The sequence below is a fragment of the Oenanthe melanoleuca genome, chromosome 11, assembly GCF_029582105.1.
Source record: "Oenanthe melanoleuca isolate GR-GAL-2019-014 chromosome 11, OMel1.0, whole genome shotgun sequence".
Taxonomy (NCBI): Eukaryota; Metazoa; Chordata; class Aves; order Passeriformes; family Muscicapidae; genus Oenanthe; species Oenanthe melanoleuca.
Genome location: NC_079345.1, coordinates 155,883 through 181,035, shown reverse-complemented (window position 1 = coordinate 181,035; position 25,153 = coordinate 155,883). Strand labels below are relative to the sequence as shown.

Below are 25,153 nucleotides of genomic sequence, written 5' to 3'. Positions count from 1 at the left end.
CCCGGCCTGCCCTGTCCCCACTCGGCCGCTCCTGTCCCCACTCGGCCGCTCCTGTCCCCACTCGGCCTCTCCTGTCCCCACTCGGCCGCTCCTGTCCCCACCCGGCCTGCCCTGTCCCCACCCGGCCTGCCCTGTCCCCACTCGGCCGCTCCTGTCCCCACTCGGCCTCTCCTGTCCCCACTTGGCCGCTCCTGTCCCCACCCGGCCTGCCCTGTCCCCACTCGGCCGCTCCTGTCCCCACTCGGCCGCTCCTGTCCCCACTCGGCCTCTCCTGTCCCCACCTGGCCTGCCCTGTCCACACCCGGCCTGCCCTGTCCCCACCCGGCCTGCCCTGTCCCCACCCGGCCTGCCCTGTCCCCACTCGGCCGCTCCTGTCCCCACCCGGCCTGCCCTGTCCCCACCCGGCCTGCCCTGTCCACACCCGGCCTGCCCTGTCCACACAGCCTCCCGAGGGCCTGTGCCCTGTCAGGATGTGTCCCTCAGTGTCCCTGCAGTGTGTGTCCCTGCAGTGTGTGTTCCTCAGTGTCCCTGCAGTGTGCCCCCCAGCCTGTCCCCTGTGTGGTGGCTGACCCCTGAGCACAGCCCTGCTGCCATCCCCGGTGTCACCTGGCCCTGACCACAGCCCAGCAGAACAGGGGCAGCGTGAGGGTGGCCAGGCCCTGCCCTGGCACTGGGCTGCTGCCATGTCCTGGGCCAGTTCTGAGGGTGAGGCCCAGGACCTGTGACCTCACAGTGGCACATGGGGTAGTGTCACACAGCATGCCAGGGAGACAGGATGGTGAAGAGCATGGCACAGGAAGGCTGTGGTGAGGACTGTAGGCAGCAGCAGGAGCAGGTGCTGCTGAGGAGAGGGCCACAGCCCCAGAGCTCTGCCCTGCTCTTCCAGCTGCCCCAGGCCTGGCCTCTCCTGTGGGCAGCAGGTGCTCCTCGCACAGGGAGTGGCAGTGCCACTACCATGGGATGGTGAGGCTGTCCCAGGCAGGGCTGAGTGACATCTGTGGGACTAAGGGTTGTCTGGGAAGTGAGAAAGGTTATGGTCCTTCCAACAGTGAGAGAGTGGCCAAAATATGGCACGTCGGGGGAGGTTCCTGCACCTCAGGATCAGCCTGAGGGCTCCTGCAGATGTCTGCCAGAGCTGACCAGCTCCATCCAGCAGCTTCAGCAGGAGACACAGCCCTGGCAGCCCAAGGTGAGCAGTGTCAGCCATATGCTCAACCCAGGCACTGGTTGTGTGGCCACAGACTGGTGGCCAGGTGGTACAGGAGGCCCTGGCCAGCCCTTGCCTGCCCCACCAGACACCTCCTCCCCAGGGCTGGGGAGAGCACAAGGGTTCAGGGGGTTCCAGCCCTGCAGTGGCTGCACTGGTTCCACTGTCACCATTTCCCACAGTGGCCACAGTTCACTGCAGTGTGGAGGGCCAGTGGTGCCAAGGGCTTGGCTACTTGTGAGCCCAAAGAACTGTCCCAACATGCACACACATGGGGCAGTGCTGCCTGGTGGGGAAGGGCTGTACCCACCTGCTGGCAGCACAGTCCATTGCTGCTCTGCACAAAACCAGGACTGCCACCATTCCAGCCCCAGTGCCTGCCCAGCCAGGAGCTGCAGGATGGGCCGGCTACAGCCACGAGCTGGACACACGCTGCTCATGCCATGTCCTAGGACCAAAGGCAAGCATTGGTGCTGGAGCCACAGGATGGGGAGCCCAGAGCATGCCAGGACACACAGCAGGAGGATCTGGACCCAGCTCAGATGCTGGCCATGATAGAGGCATTGCAGCTGGACCTGGACTTCTGCAGGGAGACAAACCACAAACAACTGGTCCAGCTGCAGGAGCAGGAGCGTGCAGTGGAGCAGGAACACCAGGAGTTGGTCATTCTGATACAGCAATTCCAGGCACTGCTGGGCAAGGTACCAGTGCTGGACACAGCAGCCACAGACCGAGCTGCACGTGTCCCTCACTGCCACTCCAGTACAGGCTGGGAGCCATGCCTGCCCCACAGCCTGGGCAAGCACCTGGTGCCCCCCGGGGAGGGCAGAGAACATCTGCCAGGCACATGTGGCTCTAGCACCACCTGCACAGAGCAGCCTAGCCTGGCTGGCACAGCCCTGTCCACTCAGCTGAGCAGAGCTGGAAGAATGCAGACCCTAACACCCCCACTGACACCCTGGGCACCATCCCAGGGCTGGTGGCACTGCTGCAGCCACCACCTTCCAATGAGCTCCCCTGTGCCCCTGCTCTGCCACCTGTCAGGGACCAGAGGGATGCCTTTCCAGGGCTGCTGGGTGTCTACCAGATAGCCACAAACAGAGGGCATTAAGGGGACTGCACAGAGAGGAGGGGCCAGAAGCCAGCAGCCTTCCTGCCTCCCCCCTGGTGCAGGCCACATTCCTATGTCACAGGCCTTGCACAGCAGCCCATTGCCCATGGGTTGTCCCAAAAAGCTTCTTCTGCAGCCTCAGCTCTACACAGCAGGGGCACAGGGTGATCCCACACCCTGCTGGGTACTCACAGATCAGTGATGCATCCCTCGACCTGAAGGACCAGGCAGTGCAGACAGAGGTCACCTCCTACCTGGCGGCCCACAGTGATTTTGACACCAGCCACATCCCACCAGAGACCAGAGAGCTGCTCAAGCAGGTCAGTGCCAGCAGCTCCCCAGCTACTACACCACGCCTGGGGCAAGCAGCCAAGGGGGCACAGGAGCCATGACAACCACACTGCAGGGCTGACCCCTGCTCCCCTTCCCCCAGCAGCCCTGGGACAGGGTGGGAGGCAACAATGTGAGCCTGCCCCCACCATCTCACACAGCCAGGCACTGGCCAGCCCTGAGCACCCTGTGCCTGTGCTCAGGGAAGGCACACAGCACAAGGCCAACCCACCAACACACTGCCTTCTCTGCAGCTGGGGGCACAGGAGCAGAGCCAGGGCCTGCAGCACAGCCCAGCCCAGCTGCCAGAGCAGCTGGGAGCCACCCAGGCCCAGGAGCAGCAGGGTCTGCAGCAGCTGAGCAGAGACAAAGAGGCCATCCAAGGCCTACACCAAAAAGTGGCAGAGCTGCAGCAACAGGTGAGGGCAAGGTAGGACAGGACAGAGATGCAGACCCAAACCTCTCTCCTGCCTCCAGCAGAAGCTCAGCCATGGCCAACCACCCTTCCTGCCCCACAGCTTTGCTGGCAGGTGCAGGACATGGAGAACCTCCAGGCAGAGCTGGACCAAGCTCAGCAAGAGAGTGCCAAACAGGCAGAAAAGATTGCAGCCTACAAGACACACAGGCAGCAGCTTCATCGGCAGCTGAGGAAGATGCAGAGCTTCAAGGTGCAGAGCAAACAGAAGGTAAGGATGTCTCAAGTCTTCCTGTGGAAAGCCAGGAGTCTATGCTCAGCCTGTGTCTCACTGTGCCATGGGCAGACCTCCTCCCTCCAGGAGAAGCTGCAGGAGCTGAGCAGCCTAGTCCAACACTGGCAGCAGCTACACCTGGACTGTGAGCGAACTCTGGCTCAGCGAGAAGAGGAGCTGGTTGTCTGCAAGGTGGAGCTGGCTTTCCTTAAGGAAGAACTCAGCAGGAAGACAAAGCAGGTGCAGGACACAAACAGGCATTCAAGAACACACTACAGGATGCAGGAGGAGAACCTGTACCTGATGATCAGAACACCTGAGCAGGCCCCCAAGTATGAGCAGCTGAAAAAATGAGAACTCCTGGCACAGCCTGACCTGAAACAGGGCTGGGCCAATGGTCCCAAGTGTGCAGGGACAGCTGGGCAGTAGCTGCCTGTCCAGGGCATGGGCTGTGAGAGAACTGCCTTTGCAGGAGTATGGGCCAGGCTTGAAACAGGGTCAGGTTGCATTTGTCCTCCAGGTCACTTTAATTTTGTGCCCTGTTCCAGGTTCTACAGGGCAGCAACCTGACAGCACCAGCCCTGCATAATTCTGTAGAGCCACCTCCACCCAATATCCACCTCCAGGACAACAAGCAGTGCAAAACAAAGCAAGGATTAAACTGACAACCTTTAAACAAATAAAATTCTTTCTGTTCTGTAGCAAAATTAGTGCCAGGCACCAAAGCCTTCCAGGGCCACAAGCTGTAGAGACCTCAGAACACACTGATCAGGGTAGCTGGGCACTACCTTAAGCCTCAAGAGGTCGTGCCGTCTCAGAGACCAAAGCGCGCTGGGGTGCGTCGTGGCGTCAGGGGCTCCCCCTGCTCCTTTCGTCCAGGGGTATAGATTTTAGTAGATCTGTCAAGGAGGACAAGGGCAATTAAGGAAAATGCAACCTTTTCCTGCACCAGAACTCCCACAGGGAAGCTGGGATCCTCCCCACAGGCAAGCCATGGGCAGGCAGGGCTATCACCCACCTGGCACTGCCCAGCGGGTTTCGGCGCTCCTGCTCCTCCCGGCGGGCACGCAGCTGCTCCTCTGCCAAAGCCATCTCCTCCTCCATGGCAGACACCTCCTCCTTGGCACGGCGGCGGTTCTCCTGGAGCAAGGCAGCAGCAGCTCAGGGACAGCAGCCTCCCTGCAGGCCACAGGCTTGCTCCCTTCATGTCAACACACATGTACAGCAACAGAATGCAGAGGGCCTGCAGTTTGCCAGCTCATCCAGGACAGAACACTTACCTGGCGGGACTTGCCAGCATGTTTGATACTGTAGAACATGGGGCCCAGCTCTGCCAGCCACTCTCCGTCCACAGCAGTGACACACTGCATGTATTCCTGCAGGGACAGAAAGGCCAGGATAGCAGGATGGCATCCTTGGGGCCAGGGCACAATTCCCAGAGCCACAGTAGCTCCCTTCCTCCCTCAGTCACTGATGGCACTTCTCAGGCTGGGACCATACCCCTTCCAGACAATTCCTCCTGGCCTCAGAAGCTGCTACGGGTTGGATTTGATGAGACCACAAAGAGGACCAAATATAGCCCACAGAAGCCAGAGAAAAACAATGGGGGAAGGGATAAACAGATGACACAGACCTGCCTAGTTGGTATAGACTGGAAAGGCTGGTATCTGCAACTCAGACAGATCTCAGTCTCACAGCAAAGTCCTCCCATCTCCCTTGGAGCACTCATCACCCTTCCTGCTAGCCCTCAGCTCAAGCTCACCTTGGTAGTCATAACCAACTCATGGTACACAATGTAGTCTGGTGTGTAGCCCATGCCAAACAGAGAGCTCGTGGGGTGCAGGTGGCAGGGCATGCCCGTGCGGATGTTCACATACTCCCCAATGCCCTGCAAAGACAAGTGTGCTTAGTCCACTGTTCCCAGGCAAGGCCTTGCAGCCCCCAGGCAGCTCAGACACCTCTCACCTTCAGCTTTGCAGCCTGATGGAAATAAGCAGCACAGATGCACTTCCTGACGACATCCCAGTCTGTGCCACAGGATGCCAGGCTCATTCGCTGCTGCACCATAATGTCCTTGAGCTGGGCACGCACCTCCCGCACCTGCAAAGAGTGTGCTGGTCAGAGCCTCTTCTGCACAAGGCTGTGTGCCCCAGCCCCACGGCCACAGCCTCACCTTGCGCATGGCCTTGGCGTGGATGAAGTGCTGATTGCACCACAGGGTCGAGTAGCTGTTGTTCTTCCACTGCAGGTAAACATTCAGGTAAGTCAAGTGATCGCTCTCAGGAACAGCAAATTTCTCCCGCACTTGGTCACTCTCCTCCTCTCGGCCCTGAAGGGCAAGCAAAGCACACGGGTTAGTCAAAGGGCAGGCAAAGCACACGGGTTAGTCAAAGGGCAGGAAGGGCCCTGAGCTGCTGGAATTGCAACATCTTGTACCTTAGGCCGGTAAAAGATGGCAGGCACAGACAACATGGAGACAACAAGCAAGATCTCAGAGCTACAACCCATGTCACAGGAGACAATGAGCATTTTGGAGAGTGCAGGATCCAGTGGGAATTCCACCATGAGACGTCCTGTAGAGGTCAGGCCACCTGTAGGAACAGAACAGTGATCACTGATCAGCAGCTGGGCAGGCCTAGCTCCATGGGCTGGCAGCTTACCCCAGCAGCTAATACCTGTGTTATCCAGGGCCCCCAGGATCCACAGCTGGTACATGGAGTTCAGCATATTGTCCTCAGGAGGCGGATCCATGAAGTGGAACTGCAGCAGGTCCTGCACACCCAGGGACTTGAGCAAGAGCACTACATTGGCGAGGTTGGTGCGCTGGATCTCAGGCACCGTGGTCGTCAGCAGCTCATTCTTGTAGGCACTCTGGGTGTAGAGCCTGGAAAGAGATGCCAAGAGCATGCTCCTCCTGGTTCCAGCCACTGCATTCCTTACAGACTGGCCAGCCTCTGCCCAACCCAGTCCATCATGGCACAGGGCAGCAACCCTGCACCCAGCAGCAGGACCCTGGGGAGGCACTTGCAGTCCAGCCAAAGTGTGGTCTCCCCAGCACACTGGGGTGTCTGGGCTGCAGCACAGCACATGACCAAGCATGCCCTTCCCTGCTCTGACAGCATAGCCTGGGAAAGGCCTTTGGCTTGGCTCTCATCCTGATGGCATCCAGGGCAGACCAGCCTCAAGTGAAGATGGGCACAGGAAGAAAGCAGAGCACATCCTGTTCTCTGCAAAAGCACTGGGTCCAAAGGCCTTCAGGCCTGCCTGCTGCCCACATCCCCTCAAAGTTCAAGATAAAGAACAGCTCCAGTAAGAAAAGCATACATGACCTGGTGCCAAGCTGAGGACACCACAGGAACACCAGTGACATGCCCACCTGAAGCAGTGGCCTGGGCCTGTCCGGCCAGCTCGGCCGGCCCTTTGATTGGCATTGGCCTGACTGATGGGGTAGATCTGCAGCGCATCCATGCCTATACGGGGGTTGAAAACCTTCAGGGCACAAGAAGATCAGACAGAAGTTAAGAGGAAGGCTGAATCGTGACTTCCAAACTCCCTCAACCTACCCCAGAAATCAGAGACAGACAGTACAGAAAACCCAGGCTTACCTTCAACTTGCAGTAGCCAGAGTCAATCACAAACATGATACCATCCACTGTCAGTGAGGTCTCTGCAATGTTAGTGGCAACGATGCACTTCCTGACCCCATCAGGAGCCTGCAAGCACACTACACGAGTCACACCCTTGGCTCTGCTCCACTGAGGAGTGCAGACAGGGACAGGGGTGACTCTTGGGAAGTGGGGTGGGGTACACACTTTCTCTCACCCTCCACATGGAATACCAAGGTACACCTACACCTCTCACCCCTGCTCCTTCTTTTACCCCTGTACTTTCTCCTGCTCCAGTTTTCTCTGTCCCCACCCTAATCACAAAGTACACATCAGCACCTTCTGAAAGATCTTGGCCTGCAAGTCGGAGGGCAGCTGAGAGTAAATTGGCAGTACAGCAAGAGCAGGTGCCTTCTCCAGCTCCTCAAGGTGCTCCACAATTTGCTCTGAGGTCACCTAGACACAAAGAGGGGTGAAAACACCAGACTGAAACAAGGGGGTAGGATAGTGCCTGTCCTTCCAACTCACCTCGATATCTTCCTGGCCAGGCATGAAGACGAGGATGTCCCCAGGAGCACCAGACAAGTGGACCTGCAAGGCCTGTTTCACTGCAGCCTCCACATAATCCTCCTGTGGGGTCTGAACAGCACAGCCCAGGTTAATCTGGACCAGTATCTTTGCCTGTCCTGTCCTGTAGCACACCACAGCCACTCCTACCCTGTCCTGTGTGTCCCCCTCAGAGTACAGCACACCTAGGTCACAACCCTGTCCTGCCAGCAGAATTCCCATCCACAAACTTAACTATACCTTGCTGAAAAGAATATCCACAGGGAAAGTACGCCCAGGAATGTGGAAAATGGGAACGTTCCCAAAGAAGGAGGCAAACTTTTCTGCATCCATGGTAGCTGAAGTGACAACAAGCTTCAGATCCGAGCGTCGGGCGACCACCTGGGAAGGAAATGAACAATACGGAATATTCATGCATGGCTGTGGGCTGTTTTCATTCTTACTGAGCCAATGGCACAGCACAGAGCTTTTGCTGTACTCCAGAGGCACTGGCTGTGCATGCCAGGAAACGCTGATGCTCTCTGGTCAGTGCAGTTACAAAGACCCGCCAACCTCAGTCCAGGAGACCTTAATCCAGCAAAGATCTCTGTACTGGCAGCTCTGACATTCAGCCAGCAAGACTCTGTAGTGTACAGGAGACCAAACCCCCCCAGAACCAAGGACCAGGATGCTGCAGCAGACAGAGAGATGGGGCAGCTCTGCTTCCCTCTGCTAGTCGTGGCAGAGAAGAGCTGTCGCGGTGAGGTGCCCCCGCGCCGCCCCTAGCCAGGCAGCACGCACCTCCCGGAGCAGCCCAAAGAGCACGTCGGTGTTGAGCGAGCGCTCGTGCGCCTCGTCCATGATGATGGCGCTGTAGTTGTCCAGGTCGGCCTCCCGCAGCGACTCCCGCAGCAGGATCCCATCCGTCATGTACTTGATGACGGTGCTCTCCGACGTGCAGTCCTCGAAGCGGATGGCGTAGCCCACCTGCGGGGCAGAGCCGGCAGCAGTCCTGCAGCAGCCCCAGGCAGAGTGCCCTGGGCACCTGCAGCCCTCCCCGGCTCACCTCCTCCCCCAGGCGCACGCCCATCTCCTCGCTGACCCGCTTGGCCACCGACATGGCGGCCACCCTGCGCGGCTGCGTGCAGCCGATCATGCCGTAGTCCGTGTAGCCATCCTCGTGCAGATACTGCGTCAGCTGAGTTGTCTTCCCACTGCCCGTCTCCCCCACCACGATCACAATGCTGTTGTCTCTGAGGAAAAGGAAAACTTATTTCTTCATACACCTTCAAAGAAAGACTTTTGTGTTCTCCAGCTAAGCATCACCCTACTCAGGCAGGAGAGCTGAGCAAACACAAAGCAATGGGTTGTTTCCTCAGAGTACAGCTTCCCAATGCTCATGATTCTACAATTCCTCAGCTGAGTTCCCAAACACAGGCCAATGCCTGGGGATAGCCTGGCAGCCATACCTGAGGATGGAGAGCAGTTCCTGCTGTACAGCAAAGATGGGCAGGTATTGTCTCTGCTCCAGGATCGATTTCTTCTTGGCAAACTCACTGCTGGCTTCACTTTTTTCTTTCATGTGTTCAGCAAACTTCTGCTCTGTTCTAAGGAAACACTGCAAGTCCTGAAACTGCCTCTCCACACACTTTGCTATGCCTGTAGCCCCCGTTATGAGCTGAGCAGAGTAATTCAAAGCAAGCCCCTACTTGTAATCCACTTTGCCATCTTCTGTCACCATCTCGTCCTTCTCCTCCTCTTTCTTGATCCCCATAATGTCTCCCAGTTTGGTGCCTGCCAGCTCCCAGTGCTTGTGCTGAGCCTGCAAGGAGAGAGAACAGCATAACTTTGCCACATCAAAGACAAACACAGACAAAAGTTTTCCCCAATCCTACTCCTAAGACTAGGAAAAGGACATTAGCACCACAGTTCCCCAATGGAAAATGCCACACTCCATTCCTACATCACATTCCCCTCTTCCAAATGAACTGAAGCAGAGTTTTAAGACACTGAAATGGACACAGAGATGTCAGGCAAAGGATCACCAACTGCCTCCTAAGAAAATAGTCCCAGCTGCTGACCCTTCCATTAAATTTGAACTTCAGCCTACACAGATGTGAACCAGAGATAATCTTCCTGCCCTTACCAAGCGCTCACAGGCTTTCCTCCCACCTCTGCTATCAGTTTAGCTACCACCACCATTCCACTCACAGCATAAGAGGGTGAAATCCAGCCCAGTTTCAATGTACAAGGAACACATCTGTACTTTCCTCAGAGCTGTTATGTGAGCTTTAGAGAAAGTTCCTAGAAAATACCCCCAAAAACTAATCTGCTACCTTATCCCATACTTCTCCTCCTCACAACTCTTCTGCTGAGACATGACAAGGTACATCCTGCTGCCATACTGCCTCCTGACAGTCTCTAAGCTACCTGGCATTCTTCCACCTGCTTCCTTCTCCCATAATCCAAACGTCCAAATGTAGTGATTCATGTCCCAAAACAGCACCCAAGAAAATCACACCACAGCAGCTGCTATGAGGCAGTGCAGTAAGCTGGGCTGCCAGGATGTCCCAGCTCACAAACACATGAACTCCTTATCATCGCTGCTGCCAAAGCCTGACTGCTGCAGAGTCCCAACAAGGCTGTGAGGAGCCACCCCACGTGCACAGTGGGCAGTGAGGTGAAGGGCTGCAGCATACCCTCTTACGCTCCTTCTGCTCCCTGTGCTTGCGCACCAGCTGGCTGCCTTTCCGAGCTATGATGGCCAAATCCGAGGTGGCATCCTTCACAGGGATGACTGGCTCTGGCTGCAGGGAGAGGCACTGCTTTATTAAAAAGGCCTCACATGTGCAGGGCTCCCTGCCATCAGTGCTTTCAGCCAATCTCTACCTGCTTGGTGAAGACAATCCTTCCATCTAGGAAAGGAGGCACTAGGTTGTGCACCAACAAATGCACTTTAGCAGAGTTATCCTCCTCAAAATCTTCATCCACTTCAATCCGATGGACCACACCACTGGTCAGCATGCGATTTGTCTCCCAGCGCTCATTATCCTACAGGAAAACAACACATCAGGAACACAGTGAAACCCCACAGAAAGTCACAGAGATCACACCAGCACACCAAGCCAGGTCCTAGGCTCTGCACTGACAACAGGATGGTTCAAACTTAGTGAGCCTGAAAGTAAGCACAAAGAAAGAGACAGTAATTGGAAGCAGTAGAGTACAGGAAACTACCCATGTGAAGCACATGGTCAACAGGACTGCCTTCAAGAAAATGCAGGATAGACACTGCTTGCAAGGCAGTCAGAATACATCAGGAAGGCTGACACAGTGCTACTCATGTAAAGAGAGCAGCTGCCCCCAGCATCCACTGGGCCAACAGTGGACAGCCCCAGTAATGCACCTTGCACTCAGAACAGCAGGAGCATGGTTCTCTGCACTCCTGCTGCCCTGGACACTGCAATCCACAAACCACTCCAACTGTGAATTCTGCCCATGCAGGAGTTGCTGGGCTGGATTTTCTAGGGGAAATCAACCACAGTTTCCCTGTGAGCACTCTCTCAGCCTGGCCTGAGAGTGCCCTTCTCCACCTGAGAGCAAGGGCTGAACAAGTGGATTTTTCAAGAGGCAGCCAGCCCCACGTGCTCAGAGCAGCCAACCCTGCCTCTTGGCGTTACCTCATTGATCTGCCGCCGCTGGGCCGAGATGCGCTTCTGCCTCTGCTTGTGCAAGTGCTGCTCACGCTTCTTCACGTACTCCTCAGAGGAGTAAGCCAGAGGGTTGTGAAACTCATCGTAGCCCTCATCCATCATGTACCAGTCCCGGTCAGCTTGCTGGGAAGGGAGAGGTGCAGCACTGAGTTCTGCCCATTGCCCACAGCCTGTGGCCCCAGGCCCCTGGCCTGTCCCAGACTCTCACCCTCTGGTCATCCTCCCACTGCTGCCGCTCCTCTTCCGTCTCAAAGGCGATGCCCTCCTCCCCTTCCGTGCGCCGCCCTGGGGTGAGCCAGATGGTCCAGAAACTTCCCAGGGAAACCCCAATTCTGTGCCACAGGAAAGGGGATTCCACACTGCCCACCCTGGGCAGCTCAGCCCAGATTCCTCACCTCTCCCTCGGGACAGACGTGGCGTGGCTCCCAGATGCCTCCGGTCATCAGCCCATTCATTGTATTTGTATGACGGGGTTGGCAACGGCGTCTTATCAGAGTACCGGCTCCTTACAGACCTGGAAACACAGCAGGTGGGAGGAACTGGTGCCCACAGGCAGACCCTTCTCATACACACAGAGTCCCTGCTCTGCAGCTCCACAGCTCACAGCCTCAGGCACCGGTACCTGTCGCGCTCCCGCCGGTCCGTGTCCCGCAGCCGGTGGCTACGCTCTGAGTCTCGACAGGAAGGCGTGGGAGATGGAGATTCCCACTGCGAGCGATGGCCACTGCTGTAGCTACTATCATCTTCCTCCCAGCTGGAGCGAGATGGTGTAGCTGCATCTGGCAGAAGAGATGGGGTTTGTCACCTGGTGTTCAAACAGTGGCCCTGAGCACCTGGAGCCACCTAACATCTTCTAAGAAAGGAGCATGGAGAGAGGGTTACCCATTGACCCTCCCTCTAAAAGAAGTGGCTGACCCAGTGATTGCAAGGAATTTCCAAAGGATCGTATTTCCATCACACAGACCCAGAACAGACCCACTGTGCAGAGATCTGCCAGAGTTTCAAACATACACAGCTGGCACATTGCTCCCAGACCCAAGCTGAGCTGAAGTTTTATGTTTGCCTTAAACACAAACATTACAAGGTACAAGCTTTTCTATCATCCTTGTCCTACAAGAACAGCAGGAAGCATAAAAAACTCCAAGCCCTTCCCTGTTAGGTCTCACAAAAGAGCTCTACCGGGTCCCACTCCCACCTTTGGGCCGATGTCGGGGGCTCTCAGGTTCACTCCTCCTGCCACTCCGCTCTGACGAGCCATCCCTCTCTGATCTGCTGTGATGACTCCTCTCCCGCTCCTCTGCAAAAACAAAATAGGATCAGGTGCTTATTGCACAAACGAGCTTCCCAAATCTGCTGCAAAAATCACCACAAACATTACTAAAGACTACAAACGAGCCCAGACCCAAACCAAGAAGAACCACAAAGATCTCTGGGCAATTACCACGGTCTCGTTTCCGATCGTGGTCGCGATCCCTACTGCGTTCCTTCTTCCTGTCCTTCTCCTCCTTGGAGGAGGCAAAGACTCCATGCTCCCGCCGCTCCCTTTCCCGCTGCCGGCTGCGTTCCAAGAACTCCTCGCTGACACCCCCAGTGTAGGACGGTGTCTCCACATGGACAGAGCGGTAATGTCTGGGCAGGCAGAGCGGAGAGAAGAAATGCTCAGAAGCGCAGAGCAGCAGCCGCCCTTCGGCTGGTCCCGGGCAGCTCCGGCTGCAGCCCCTGCCACAAGAGCGGAGCTGCGGCCCCGCCGGGCCCCGGCTGCGCTCACCCCGCGCTCCCTGCGCGGCCGGCCGCGGACACGAGCCCCCCGCAAACGCCACCTGTTCCTGCGAGCTCTGCGGCTGCTCCGGTCGGCCTCGTCCTCTTCCTCTTCCTCGGCGCTGCCCGCCTCGTCACGACCCTCTTCCCAGTCCTTATAGGATGCGACACGGGAGCGCTTCCCCCCGGCCGCCTCCTCCTGGCGCTCCCGCCGCTTCTGCGCCGCCAGCACGTCCAGTCCCAGCAGGGAGACGCGCGGAGCCGGTGCCTTAAAGACGTGCTGCTCGGTGCCCCGCGGCAGAACCAGCCCGCCCGCCTCGCCGCTCGAGCTCGTCCCCGACAGTCGATGCAGTGACTCGTCGCTCGCCGCCGCCATCGTGGCCCCAGCGCCGCGCGGTCTCCGCAGTTCCTTCAACGGCCGTAACCCGGCTACCGGAGCGCCGCCATAGCCACGCCACAGCGCCCGGCGGGAGTAGCCCCTCTAGCCAAGCGCACCATAGACACGGCGGCCAGAGTCTATGGCAGAGCTGCCACCATAGAGTCCCAACATGGCCAGACAAGCCGCGCTGGCGGACTTCCGGCGGTGCGACCGCCACGCGGTCACGTGGGCGCGGGGTCACGTGGGCGCGGGGCGGGGGCGCGGGCGGACGGGACGGGACGGGACAGGACGGGACAGCCCCAGGCGCGGCACAGGACGGGACGGGACAGCTCCTCACTCCTGCTCTGCTCTCGGCTCTGGGCTCCACCGGCACCTGCGGCTTGCTTGGCCTCATGCCCTGTCCCGCTAGCAAAAAGGGGCAGCTCCGTGCCTCGGGGCTGCCCTGCACACAGACGCGAGTCAGACCTTGACCCTGCTGCTGCCGAGGGCAAGGCTGCAGTTTTGGGACCCAGCTGCTTCCAGGCCCAACACCGGTCCTCTGTAGGGCCAGATCTTCAGCCAGGCAAGGACAGACACAGCACCGGGCACATCCAGAGACAAACTGGTGTTGCATATCACCCCATGCTCATAGCAGCCTCCAGCCTCCTCCTCCCCCCTTTTATTACCACTTCCCCCCATCTTGCTTAGCGAGGCTCGAAGGAAGCTGCCAAGCACTGACACGAAGCCAGGAGTTTCCCAGCAGTTGTAAACAATGTAGTACTGTTGTGCAGTCCTGCGCTGCAGGGTGGATTGTGAGGCTGAGGGAATGCTTTGTGCAGGGCGAGCTGTTGCTCAGGGAAAGCCCAAGATGCAGTGAATTCAGAGTGAAGGAAAGTCAGCACCAGAGGTGCAAGATACAAAACCAAAGACAGAAGCAGCTTCGATCAGGCCCTTTCCATAACTGACAGGGCATGACTGCAGCCATCTCCAAACAGCTGTGTACTGGCCCCCAGCACCATCACTACCTTCCCTCCCCACCTAGGGCCTGGCCTCAAGTCTCTGCCGAGGGGGGGGCCTGGTGCACTTGCCAGTTCATCCCAGAGCTCAGAGTGGCTTCTCCCACCAGGAAAAATGTGAGCAACATGGAGAGCTGATTCTGCTCAGCTGAGAAGAGCTATGCTGCATCCCTCCAGCCCATGGAGTGTCCCAGAACAGCACACAGGACCAGGTGAGCCAAATGTTTATTGACACTCAGTTCTGCTGTCCACAGGGAAGCCAAAACAGTCCTGAAAATAACTGTTGTGAAGGTCCTGTCCCCTGCTCCACCCATCAGACCTGTCCCAGGGTCCTAGAACCAGGACCTTGTCTCAGTCCCAGTCTGCCCAGGACTGGAATTGTCACACCCATCCCTGGTCAGCCATGGCTCCTCCCAGCTAGACCTTCACGGTGCAGCATGTCAGCAGCGGTGATCTGCTCCAACTGCCTCCATGACGTTCCTGAAGCCCTGCTCCCTATGAGTGACAGTGTGGTGGGACTGGGCTGGCACTGTGGCTCAGTGCCACTGCTTGGCCACCAGCACACAGCTGTCCAGAGCTGTTCCAGGACCAGGGGCTCTCAGGGATGTGCCTGGCCTCCACTCACCTCAGCAGCTCCTCCAGTTCCCGCTTCACTGCTGCCACCACGGGTGGCCCGTGGTACACGAGTGCTGTGTACAGCTGCACAAGCGAGGCTCCGGCACGGATCTTCTCCAGGGCATCCTGCCCACTGCTCACCCCGCCCACGCCAATAATGGGCACCCGGCCTGCGGGCAGGGCCGAGGTCAGGATGGCACAGGCAGTGCTGGCATGCGCCCCCAGGCCCTGCTCTGCATCACCTTGAGTGAGAGTGTACATCTCCCTGATGGTCTGTGTGGAGAGCTCCCGCAGGGGTTTCCCACTGAGGCCCCCCGGCTCCCCGCGCTGCCGGCTCCTGAGGCTGCTGGGGCGGCTCACCGTGGTGTTGCTGACTATCAGCCCATCCACACCTAGCTGCAAGGGCAGGCGTATGAGGACACGGCTTCCACACGCAGCCCAGCCCTCCCCTCCCCTCCCACCAGCTCAGGACCTCCCAGCACACAATCCTGAAGCGCGCCTAGGGAAAAAGCTGCCCCTCGCTGCCTGGGTCACCCAATGCCTGGGCCCTCACAGACTCTGACCGAGCCAGGACACCATCCCTACAGCAGCCAGAGAGGTACAGAAATGTGTCTTTCAGAGAGGTGACTTGCTAGGACCACCACAGTCCTGCCTCCAGTGGCCTCCCCCTTCCTGCCTCCTCACCTCACAGACAACGCTGGCGATGTCCTGCTTGTCCTGTTCAGTGAGGTCAGGGGCAATCTTCACCAGCACAGCTGGCTTACGCTCACAGGGCAGCAGGTCCCTCTCCGCCAGCACCTGTCAGTGCACATGGCAGTGCGTGGCAGGGAGATGCCTCCTTCCCCACCTAGGACCTACAGACACCCCCCACCAAGGCAGTACAGGGACAGGCCCTGCTACCCTACATAGCACCAAAAATAGGAAAGGCAGTGTTGGCACAGGGCCAGCAGCACACAGCAGGCAGGACCCCAGCAATGCCTGAAGTTGTGGGGTGGACAGCTCGCTGCCTCTTGGAGGAGCAACTGGAGGGCAATGTATCACTGCTCCTGAGCCCTTTGCTGGGATACAGTGCCCTAGTACACCCCATGGCAGCAGCTGACACGGACATTTTAGTGGTCCTGCCCACCACATGGGAAAGCCACCCCCACTCCTCCCTGTGCTCAGGCAAATCCACGGGCTGCAGCAGTGCAGATGCTGCCAGGAAAAGGGATGCATCCAGTGCTGGAGCTGTAATTTGGGCTGGCTGGGGGGAGGCACCCACCTTGCTCAGCAGGTCCCGCAGCTCAGCCTTGCCCTGCAGGTCCCGCAGCCCTGGGGTGTTTGGGCTGGACACGTTCACAACAAGGTAGTCAGCCAAAGGGCCCAGTGTCCGGACCCCAGCCACATAGTCAGCTGCAGCATCAGCAGAGCTCTTGTTCTTGCCCAGGTTGACTCCAAGAGGCATCCCAGCTGGAACATAGACACAGCTGAACTAGGGCAGCAGGACCAACCACCACCCAATGGCCAAAGCACCTGAAAAAGGAGGTCCCAGGATCAGCTAAAGTTAAGGTGAGGATATGCAGCCCACGTATTTCATTAGGATGGGCCTGCAACTGTCCACAGGAGCACTGCTACAGCCAGCCAAGTCAGCAGCTCCCAGCACCACAGCCTTCAGCCCAGCAGAAGTTGCCCTCAGGATCTGCCCAGCTAGGGTCCTCTTGGCTTTAGCTACATCAGCAGACACATCCTGCCCAAAGCAGCAAGTGGAGCTTGATCCCAGAGAAAACAGCAGGAGAAATGTGCCTAGTCACAAGGGTGAAACTACAGCCCCAAGAGAGTCTTACTGTCCAGGTGCACCTCTGCCTGGACACTAGCATTACACACCAGTCCTGGTCTACAGGTACCAAGGAGATGCCCAAACCTACCCTGCAGACCCCAAGAGCAAAGGCTTACAAGCTTGTCTCACCAGCAGTGAGCCTGATCTGTGTCTCCTGGCGGGCTCGCAGCCTGCGCTCCACCACAACATGGCCATGGCTGTTGAATCCATACCTGCACCAGGGCAGAGGCGGTTCAAGGCTGGGTTATGTCTTCAGGCCCTGAACAGGACACGTGAGAAACACATGGCAAATGTGTTTTGCTCAGCACATCCAACCAAAAGCCACTACAGCACCAGCAGCACCTGGGACCACCCAAATACGCGCCCTCCTTCTCAGCGGGCAGACTGCAGGACGTGGCACAGCAGCTGCCCTCACATCCCACCTGTTGATGACTGCCTCGTCCTCTGCCAGCCGGAAGACCCTGGGCTTGGGGTTCCCTTCCTGGGGCTCGGGCGTGACAGTCCCCACTTCCACAAAGCCAAAGCCCATCTTGTACAGCCCGTCCACAGCCTCACACTGCTTGTCGAAGCCAGCAGCCAGGCCCAGTGGGTTGCGGAATCGCTGCCCGAGGACTCGCACCTCCTGTGGGACTCAGGTGAGTAAGAGCCCACGGACTCCAGGAACCATTGCCAAGCCCCTCTCCGACCTCCCCTCCCGACAGACCCGACCGCTTCCCCTGCCCTGTCGGCTGTCCTTACTGGGCGCGTGCCCGACGGTCCCTCGTCACGCACCAGGGACTGCGACGGGACCCCTGCGCACCCCGCGACCCACACCCTAGCCCTGTGTTCTGGCCGCCCTTCCGACCTCCCCGCTGCCTTCCCCCGCCCTGGAGACGCACCAGCGCGGGCCCGTCGGGACGGGCGGGGAGCAGAAGCCCGAGGGCGGCGGCGCGCAGAGCCAGGCCGTGGGCGGCCTCGGGGGGCAGCGCCCGCAGCGCGGGCATCACCGCCGCCGCGTACAGCCGCTCGTCGCCTGCCGCCAGCGCCGATCCCAGCAGCACCGCGCAGCCTCCCAGCGCCAGCGCCCGCAGCCGGCCCTGCGCCAGGGTGTCACAGCGCACCATCAGTGATCCGCCACCGGAACCACACCCGACCCAACCCGATCCCACACCACACCACCCCCCCCATCCCATCCCGGCCCGGCACTGCCCGCTCCAGCCCAAGCGGCCAAGCCCGGCTGTCTCCAGGGTCCCGAGTGGCCCCGCCAGGTCGGCTCCGGACCCCCCAGCCTCCCCGGCCCCTCACGCGCAGCGGCGCCGCCATCATGCTCAGCCCCACGCCTGAGGGCACTTCCGGGGGCCCCTCTGTGACTGGCGGAGCCCGTACCCTCCCAGCCAATAGCGACGCGGCAGCTGTAGCGGGCGGTGCGCGGGAGCGCGCTTTATTGGAGGTACAAAGGGCCCGAGCGCCGGGGAGCGCGCACGGACGGGACAGGGACGGGACAGCTGCAGACGGTGCCACGAACGGGTACATTACAATCCCGGGATGCCTCGCCCGTGCCTTGGATAGGGTAAACAAGGTGCTGCTGCGTATCCCGTCAGACCACACTCCACACCTCGCCCTCACACCTCAGTGGTCCATAGCTGCTCAGCACCCGGGAGAAAAGCTGCTGCATCAAAACCCCGAGGCAGCAGCAGAGTGGGGCTAGTAACATATTCAGTAGGCCCAGACAGAGATTGCCACCCTTCTGCAAACTGCAAACAGACCCCGCAGAGAATACCAGGAAGGCCAGCAAGGGTTCCTCAAGAGAAAGCCTCTGCTAGCAGGCACAGAGCCATCATGGAGGCAGCAAGGAACAGTGCCCAGAACATCATGTACAGCTTCCCCATACAGCTACCCAGACTGACAGGGGCTCTTCTCTGCCTCATTCTCACAACATTCCCCACAGTTCATCTCCTGGAGCAGCAAAGATCAGGAAAGCGGCAGCACCTGATGTAAGTACAGCAGGAAGAGAGCTCAAAAAGAAGAGCACGTTCATTGGAGGTTAATACAGGAAACCAATTTCAAAGGGAGTCTGTTTCAGAGAGATGTCACAGCTCCTTCCCCTGCAGCCCAGGAAATTTTACGTTTTCTTCTTCAGCTCCTCAAATCTCCGAGAAAGATCATCGAAGTCAATGTCTTCCGAGGCAGAAGAGTTGGCACCAGCAGATGCTGTTGGCAGTGTGTCTGGCACAGAAGGCAATTCAGGCAGCACAAAGTTATCAACAGTATTAGGAGCTCCAGCTCTTGGTTTAGGAGAAGCTTCTGGCTTGGGCTCAGGCCCTGTTTGTAAGAAAAGTATCATTGCACCTCACCATCAGCACACACTCCTCACCAAGCCAAACAGAGCCCCACAAAGGAACAGTCATTCCAGCAACCAGTGGGTTTTTCTGAATAGCCCCTAACACCCAAGGTTTTCCAAACCTCTACATACTCACCAGGCACTAATGCAGCAGGATCCTTGTCAGTGTTAGGCTCATCAATCTGAAAAAGACTTTCAGTCACTACAGCAGTCACATCAGCACACAGACAGAGCTCAGAGGCACAGCTCCAGCAGAGCAGTACACACTCCTCCCCACCCCTAGCAAGCAGCCATGGCTTTGCAACAACCTGCATCTCTTCCCAAGAAACAGAGGCAGCTCTTCAGCTTTTCTCTCCCTCCTTGTCAACTAAAGCAGCTTCACTGACCTGGAACTAGATCAATCCAGCATATCCACTATCAGGTCTGAAACATTTATCAAGGTCACCAAGTGGAAAAACACCATCCCCTTCATCCACATCATCACAGCTCCTTGCTGCCTTTCTTCGTAAACCACTGACAGGCCCTTGTGACTAGCAGCAGGGTATGAAATGACCCATGTCAGGTCTTGGTCCGTCTGAGAAAAAGGCTCATGGCACACTCAGCTGGGCTAGTAAAACTTCTTATTCCCCACATGCTGCAGCCCTCAACATCCATTCCTACCCAGGTCACCTGCACCTGTGAGAACACAAAGTGTGAGCACCCACAATGCTCAACTGTGCTCCTCCCTACTCAGGACAACGCAAAAACAAAGAGCATGTAACCAAAAGCAGAGTAGGAGGCATGATGACAAACTGCAGCAAAAAACCAAGACAAGCATAGAAAGGGAAGCCTCCAGCCTCTGCTTTGTTGTCCCCAAGGACTGAGGAAAGTCTATTAAAGGAAGAGTCTTTAAACACACAGCATCTGGGTGAGCCAAAATTGTCATCCAGGCCATTAATTAGTTGAAAAGCCATTATTAAACAGACTGAAGGTGATAAACCCTTCACATTGCAAAAACCAGAACTTGTGGATTGTGCTTATTAACTGTTTATCACCACTTTAACAATGCAGCAAGAGAAATCTCAGCTTTCCTTTGCAGCCAAAGCAGAGCTGAATGAGGAACTTCTCTCCACAAGTCATCCTTCCATCACGTGCACTCAGTGATTCACTACAAGCAATGCCAGCACCACCCCAAAAGCTCCAAAGGTTGGCAGCAATATCCAATATAAACATTTCCTCTCTCTGTGGTTACTACCACTGCACTCTGAGGATTCTTCTGCTGCCTGCAGTGGCCATGCATCTCAGGCACTTACGGACTCATATGTGGGTGGGTTTGCCGGAATTGGTGGTGGGTGGATGTTAGTGAAAGGCTGGTAGGTCCCCACTGGCAGGCCACTGAAGTTCTCCTGTACAGAGAGATCAGTCATGCACCAGACACCACACGCCTACAGCTGCCACAGGAGTCACAGGAAGTAGAGTCTTAGATAAATTCAGGCAAGTATCCAAGTGGGCAAGAGTTTATGCTTACAAGGAAGAGATTTTCAAGTGTTAAGTCAGATGTAGTAACCTGGAGCAGGTAGTCCCAGCTAACTGGACTGTGAATTATTCTAAAGAACCAGCACAGGTAAACATTTTATTTTTCAAGGCACTAGAAGTACCAGGCCAATAAAGGAAATACTCTGTCATTTCTGGCCCTATGTGCAGTATTGCAGAATATGAGAGAGGTCTGTGGTTCACAAAAGGCTTTGAATTGCTTTCATTTGTCACACAACAGCACCTCAAGGACCCAGACCTGGCAGAAGCCCTCAGCATGTTTATGCCTGGGCCAACAGCCAGCTGATACTTGGCCCAGATTTTCCACACAAAGTATTTCAGCACTATAGGGACCATACTAAGACTCCAAGCCATCCCATTATTCTGCTCTCCAGCCTACAGATATTCTGTAAATTACTTAATTCAGAGAATGGAGTTCTTTTCAGCTTCTACCTTCCACCCTTAAACAAATCACCTGCAAGAGCCATTGGCTCAGTCTTCTCCCCTTACAGGTCTGAAGGCAGAGCTCTTCTGCATTTTTCTGTGCTATTCCCACCCCACAGCACTCACCTGATCTCCTTGACTGAATCCTGGCACACTACCAGCCTACCAACTTCAAAGGGCAGCTCCAACTCCTGGACAAAAGCCTGGCAGTCAGAAAACTGCCTCAGGAGTTAAGTCTGGACTCCTCTGTTCCCTGAAGGCAAAGAGGGCTGGCTGGAGAACAGGGGTAGGAACCTCCACAGTCAAGAAGCAACATTAAGCTTCAGCTGCACTGCCAACAGCCTCCATCCCATGCAGTCTCACACTGAGAAGATGGCCTTCTGACACACTGATCTACCAGGTAGAGTCAGCGGGCACAGGGCTAAGCACCACAATGGGAGTCTTTCACAGAAAAAGGCAACACACAAAGCCGGAACTTACCGGTCCCTTCGGAGGTGGATAGGAGAAGGGTGGATTTGTTGTTGGCATGGGCATAGGCATCATCACAGGCATGGGTACTAACCCATCATGACCCATCATTGGGGCTGTAAATCCACCTCCACCCCCTCCATGGCCACCCTTCTTCACATCATCCGTGAAGCCCACATCAATCAGATCTGCCTCTCCGCCTGCCGGGGCTTCAGCCTGGAAAAGGTGGGAGAGCTCTGCTCACCAACACACCTCTCTGATGATCACAGCCTTCTGTACAGCACTAGATGAAGCATTTGTCAATGGACAAGAATACACAACAAGAGTGCAGTTATACAGTGGTATTAATGGGAAACAGAAAAGGCTGTAGCCATAGGGGTGCATGATGGAACAAGGATCGTGCTATGCTGGTATTGTCTAGAACACACAAAAGCACAAGGACCACCCGGTTCACTGAAATGCCACATCCCGGGGCTTACTCACCATCACCACTGAGTCAGGCTCATAGGGCACATTGTAGTTTTTTGCAATCTCGATGAGGTATCTCTCCACCAGGATCTTGGGTGGTGCTTCCACACTCAGCTTGTGCATCAGCTGGAACAATGCAGGGCAATGTAGCACCCAACAGCTCTGTACTAGTGCCATCCCAGCCAGGGCTACTAGCTGTAGGGAGCAGCAGGCAGCCCTGGGGAGGCCTCTCCACCCAGGACAGCATGCTGCAGGCAGCCACAGCCCAGGGCTCTATTTGCTCTACCCTTCCCCATCCCCAACCAGCAGAGCAGGGCCTCAGCCACATGCTCCAATGCAGGTGGGCCCTGGCTGCACAGCACGTGCTGTGCTCCAGAGCAAGCATTAGCCACTAGCCACAGGCCCAAGGGGCAGCAAGTCTCAGCAGGCGTGGCTGCTCTGCCAGCACCACCTGTTCTACCAGTTCATTACCCTGTCATTGACTGTCCCAATCTGGTTTGTCCGGCACAGCTTCCCATACTCCTTGCTGTACTTAGCACACAACTGATCAGCAACCTGCAGCAAGAGAGAAACTCTAGAACATGCACACCCCTGCTTTCCCCCGCCTCAAACCACACATCCACTCACCCACCTCCCTCCCTCATTGCTCCCACTGAGCACCCCAGTTCAGCAGCTGCAGCCACCCCAGATGCTCCAAGGACATTTGATTTCCATCTGCAGAGCCCATAAAGTCCTCTGTTTTAATGATACAAAGTCCCAGACAAGGGCTTCCATCAGCATCTGGAAGCGTCACCTCCCACCCTGCATGTGCAGCATCCCTCAAGCAACCCTACTCACAATCTTCAACTCGGCCACTTCCGACTGGAGGCGTGGTGCAGCCCAAATTAGTGTCGATACTGCCTCTGCCAGGCCAGAGTCCAGCTCCCTGCAACCAAAGAAAACAATTCTCTCTCCACCTCATACACCCAGCCTTTGCTACCTTCAATCTGATTAGCCTTTAAGCTCCTGTCCTATACACCGGGCTCCACAGTCTTCCTGACATGGGGAAGAAAAGGTCTCTGGAGAGACCAACATGGATGCCCTTAAGTACCCCAGACGTGCCCATTCCCAACTCTGGGACCCTCTCAGCCAAAGCTTACTTCATGGACTGGATCAAGCCAAAGCGGGCGAGCAGCAGATCACAGTACAGCTCCAGGATCTCCATGGCCTCCACAAGGTAATCTTCACGGATGATGTGCTCCACACGAATCCTGGCACGCTCATCTTTTCCAGCTGCCAGGTAATCTGCAATCTCCTTCCTTGCCTTCTGGGCCAACTCAGCTGCAGCACATATCCCAAGACTGGTCACTGTGCTGGCCTGGGCTGCTGCCTCCAGACCGCCCACAGTCCCCATCACACAAAGCCACCACCCCCCTCTCCCCTATCAAACCACTCAGCCATGGTTTGGCAGAGCCCTCATGTCCAGCTCTAAGCACACTTAACTCATGGGAGAAAGGAAAGTGGACTTCAGGCTGCTGGAAACACTCCCCAAACAAAACTTCCCTGCAGAGTTAGTCAGAACCACAGATTTACCTGTGTCAGGGCAGGGCAGGTGGGGAGAATCTCTCACAGCACAGGGAGTTTCCCACTGTGCTGTTAGCACACACAGCCCACAGTACCACCTCACAAACTGCACTCTATCAGGAAAGTGGACAGAGGCCAGACCGTGGCCAGCCTGCTCTACCAGCTCCTTGTGCACCAGGGCAGGCTGTAAGGCCTGGGTGCTGCACGGAAAAGCAAATAGCTACTCCATACTTGGCCGTGAAAGCACCCCGACTAGAGAAATACCTTCTCAAGTCTCCCGAGCCCCAAAAGCATCCTGGGCCCCACTTGCCCCCTTAAATACTCACTCTTTTTTTTCTCCAGTAGTTTGAGGCGATTGATGACGAGGCGCAGGTTGACTCGCAAGCGCTCTGCCTTGAACCCAGAGCCCAACATGATTAACAGTTTCTGTGGAGAAGAGGGATGGTCACTGGAACCAAGAACTGCCAGTGAGCACACCAGATGCTGTTTTACTGCGGGAGAGGCCAAGAAATTCCCGAACAAGCAAGCCCCAGTCTGCCAATCCTGAATCTTGTTATTTGTAAGGGACTGAACCTCGAGCGCTCGTTATTACTTTTCCTACTTCACAATCCTGCATCTAACGAAGACCAACAGGATTACCCTTAGAAACTCCGAGGAAACCTCCGGGACATTTTTTAAATAACAGAAAAGTCAGTGGAAGAGCCAAGCCCACCTATGTCCTATCAAAATACAAGTTATCAACCAGGTATATAATTAACTCGATGACTGTAGAAACTAAGGTTGTAACAGTCTCGTCACCAGAGGGAAAAAGCTATCGTTCCACATTCCCCAAACTCTTCCTGCCTACTGAACACACGATTACTTTCCCAGGAACCAGTTCAACGTATTAACCCTAAAGAAAGCAAGCTCTAGCAGCATTCAGTTTGCCAAGAATCGTTCATAACAAAAATATAAGCTTCCTTAAAAGATATCACATAGACCTGGGTTTGCATCTCACATCCCCATCCCTCCCTGGCGGCGGCTGCACTGCCCAGCGGGAGCGAGCCACGGCCTGACCCGCTGCCAGGACAGCCGCCAGCCACGGCAGGCGCCCGGCGAGCCTCGCCGCGCCCGGCCCAGTGCCCAGGGACAGTCCGGACAGGGCGCAGGAGGCCCTGCGTGAGCCCCGCCGACGCAGCTGCACCAAAGCACCGAGGGCAGAAATCTCTCTTCCTCCCCAATAGGTGCCACCAAGGGAACACCCCACAGCACGAGCAGAGCAGATACCAGGGGCGGTCGCAGGACTGCAGGACCCTGGGGTAGGGCTCCCCTCGGACGCGCCCCCCACGGCCCCGCTCACCCGTCCCACGGCCCGGCTCAGCTCCCTCCGCTCCGCCGCTTTCCGCCACCCAAAATGGCGCGCGGCGTCCGCAAGCCTTCATCGCGTGCGGAGTGATCCTCACAGCCGGCACTCCCCGCAGCCAGTCCGGCACTCCCCGCACCCAGTGCGGGGCACAGTCCGGCTGGCGCGGCGGGCGCTGTCCCGGCCCGCTGCCGCAAACGCGGGCCTGGCGCAACGGCGGCCGGGGGGGACGGGCGCGGTCTGGGAGAGCGGCGGACAGGGACTACATGGCCCGG

The 25,153-nt window shown here is 57.0% G+C and overlaps 4 protein-coding genes across 9 annotated transcripts; 1 reads left to right on the top strand and 3 right to left on the bottom strand.

The window, feature by feature from the left end:
- Positions 1–477: 477 nt before the first annotated feature.
- On the top strand, positions 478–4,040 carry PMFBP1 (polyamine modulated factor 1 binding protein 1). Of its 4 annotated transcripts, none has more exons than XM_056500680.1 (8): positions 478–806; positions 1,050–1,189; positions 1,660–1,908; positions 2,513–2,638; positions 2,903–3,067; positions 3,167–3,334; positions 3,410–3,577; positions 3,886–4,040. In XM_056500680.1, exons 1-8 carry the CDS (start codon positions 776–778, stop codon positions 4,000–4,002), a joined length of 1,164 nt encoding a protein of 387 aa, XP_056356655.1. In that variant the 5' UTR covers positions 478–775; the 3' UTR covers positions 4,003–4,040. The 4 variants fall into 4 exon arrangements, with proteins under 4 accessions (XP_056356655.1, XP_056356656.1, XP_056356653.1 ...); XM_056500681.1 differs by having other exon boundaries at positions 3,410–3,669; XM_056500678.1 differs by having other exon boundaries at positions 478–920.
- DHX38 (DEAH-box helicase 38) lies at positions 3,989–13,555 on the bottom strand. The gene is made up of 26 exons (XM_056500675.1): positions 13,019–13,555; positions 12,640–12,827; positions 12,394–12,495; positions 11,821–11,977; positions 11,594–11,712; positions 11,407–11,483; positions 11,166–11,321; positions 10,378–10,539; positions 10,188–10,295; positions 9,198–9,310; positions 8,958–9,095; positions 8,555–8,741; positions 8,290–8,475; positions 7,750–7,890; positions 7,471–7,581; positions 7,282–7,398; positions 6,943–7,050; positions 6,714–6,826; positions 6,013–6,221; positions 5,774–5,928; positions 5,511–5,666; positions 5,303–5,437; positions 5,100–5,225; positions 4,618–4,713; positions 4,356–4,477; positions 3,989–4,236 (listed from the first exon to the last, which is right to left on the bottom strand). Exons 1-26 carry the CDS (start codon positions 13,330–13,332, stop codon positions 4,152–4,154), a joined length of 3,681 nt encoding a protein of 1,226 aa, XP_056356650.1. The 5' UTR covers positions 13,333–13,555; the 3' UTR covers positions 3,989–4,151.
- Positions 13,556–14,538: 983 nt separating this feature from the next.
- DHODH (dihydroorotate dehydrogenase (quinone)) lies at positions 14,539–18,107 on the bottom strand. Of its 2 annotated transcripts, XM_056500700.1 has the most exons (9): positions 18,046–18,107; positions 17,640–17,837; positions 17,184–17,383; positions 16,891–16,973; positions 16,207–16,394; positions 15,630–15,743; positions 15,188–15,341; positions 14,956–15,115; positions 14,539–14,825 (listed from the first exon to the last, which is right to left on the bottom strand). In XM_056500700.1, exons 1-9 carry the CDS (start codon positions 18,064–18,066, stop codon positions 14,771–14,773), a joined length of 1,173 nt encoding a protein of 390 aa, XP_056356675.1. In that variant the 5' UTR covers positions 18,067–18,107; the 3' UTR covers positions 14,539–14,770. The 2 variants fall into 2 exon arrangements, with proteins under 2 accessions (XP_056356675.1, XP_056356674.1); XM_056500699.1 differs by lacking the exon at positions 18,046–18,107 and having other exon boundaries at positions 17,640–17,893.
- A 46-nt stretch (positions 18,108–18,153) lies between these two features.
- On the bottom strand, positions 18,154–25,008 carry IST1 (IST1 factor associated with ESCRT-III). Of its 2 annotated transcripts, none has more exons than XM_056500701.1 (10): positions 24,876–25,008; positions 23,863–23,962; positions 23,113–23,293; positions 22,811–22,898; positions 22,445–22,528; positions 21,989–22,099; positions 21,518–21,721; positions 20,374–20,466; positions 19,218–19,263; positions 18,154–19,062 (listed from the first exon to the last, which is right to left on the bottom strand). In XM_056500701.1, exons 2-10 carry the CDS (start codon positions 23,948–23,950, stop codon positions 18,863–18,865), a joined length of 1,095 nt encoding a protein of 364 aa, XP_056356676.1. In that variant the 5' UTR covers positions 23,951–23,962; positions 24,876–25,008; the 3' UTR covers positions 18,154–18,862. The 2 variants fall into 2 exon arrangements, with proteins under 2 accessions (XP_056356676.1, XP_056356677.1); XM_056500702.1 differs by lacking the exon at positions 24,876–25,008 and adding an exon at positions 24,803–24,826.
- Positions 25,009–25,153: the final 145 nt, after the last annotated feature.

Bases quoted from the DNA above. Each gene is read 5' to 3' on its own strand.
- PMFBP1 (XM_056500678.1), top strand. From the start codon at position 776: ATGGTGAAGAGCATGGCACAGGAAGGCTGTGGTGAGGACTGTAGGCAG. The intron at 1,909-2,512 runs GTACCAGTGCTG...GGGTACTCACAG, and splicing joins TCCAGGCACTGCTGGGCAAG to ATCAGTGATGCATCCCTCGA. The intron at 3,578-3,885 runs GTGCAGGACACA...GCCCTGTTCCAG, and splicing joins TCAGCAGGAAGACAAAGCAG to GTTCTACAGGGCAGCAACCT.
- DHX38 (XM_056500675.1), bottom strand. From the start codon at position 13,332: ATGGCGGCGGCGAGCGACGAGTCACTGCATCGACTGTCGGGGACGAGC. The intron at 5,667-5,773 runs GTACAAGATGTT...CTTGCCCTTCAG, and splicing joins CCATCTTTTACCGGCCTAAG to GGCCGAGAGGAGGAGAGTGA. The intron at 5,226-5,302 runs GTGAGAGGTGTC...TTGTCTTTGCAG, and splicing joins ATCAGGCTGCAAAGCTGAAG to GGCATTGGGGAGTATGTGAA.
- DHODH (XM_056500699.1), bottom strand. From the start codon at position 17,864: ATGGTGCGCTGTGACACCCTGGCGCAGGGCCGGCTGCGGGCGCTGGCG. The intron at 15,744-16,206 runs GTGGGTGCCTCC...GTGCACTGACAG, and splicing joins TGCGGGACCTGCTGAGCAAG to GTGCTGGCGGAGAGGGACCT. The intron at 15,116-15,187 runs GTGATGCAGAGC...CCCTGCCCGCAG, and splicing joins GATGTACACTCTCACTCAAG to GCCGGGTGCCCATTATTGGC.
- IST1 (XM_056500701.1), bottom strand. From the start codon at position 23,950: ATGTTGGGCTCTGGGTTCAAGGCAGAGCGCTTGCGAGTCAACCTGCGC. The intron at 23,294-23,862 runs GTGAGTATTTAA...TATGTGCTGCAG, and splicing joins ACTACTGGAGAAAAAAAAGA to CTGAGTTGGCCCAGAAGGCA. The intron at 22,529-22,810 runs GTGAGTAGGGTT...CTCTTGCTGCAG, and splicing joins AAGTGGCCGAGTTGAAGATT to GTTGCTGATCAGTTGTGTGC.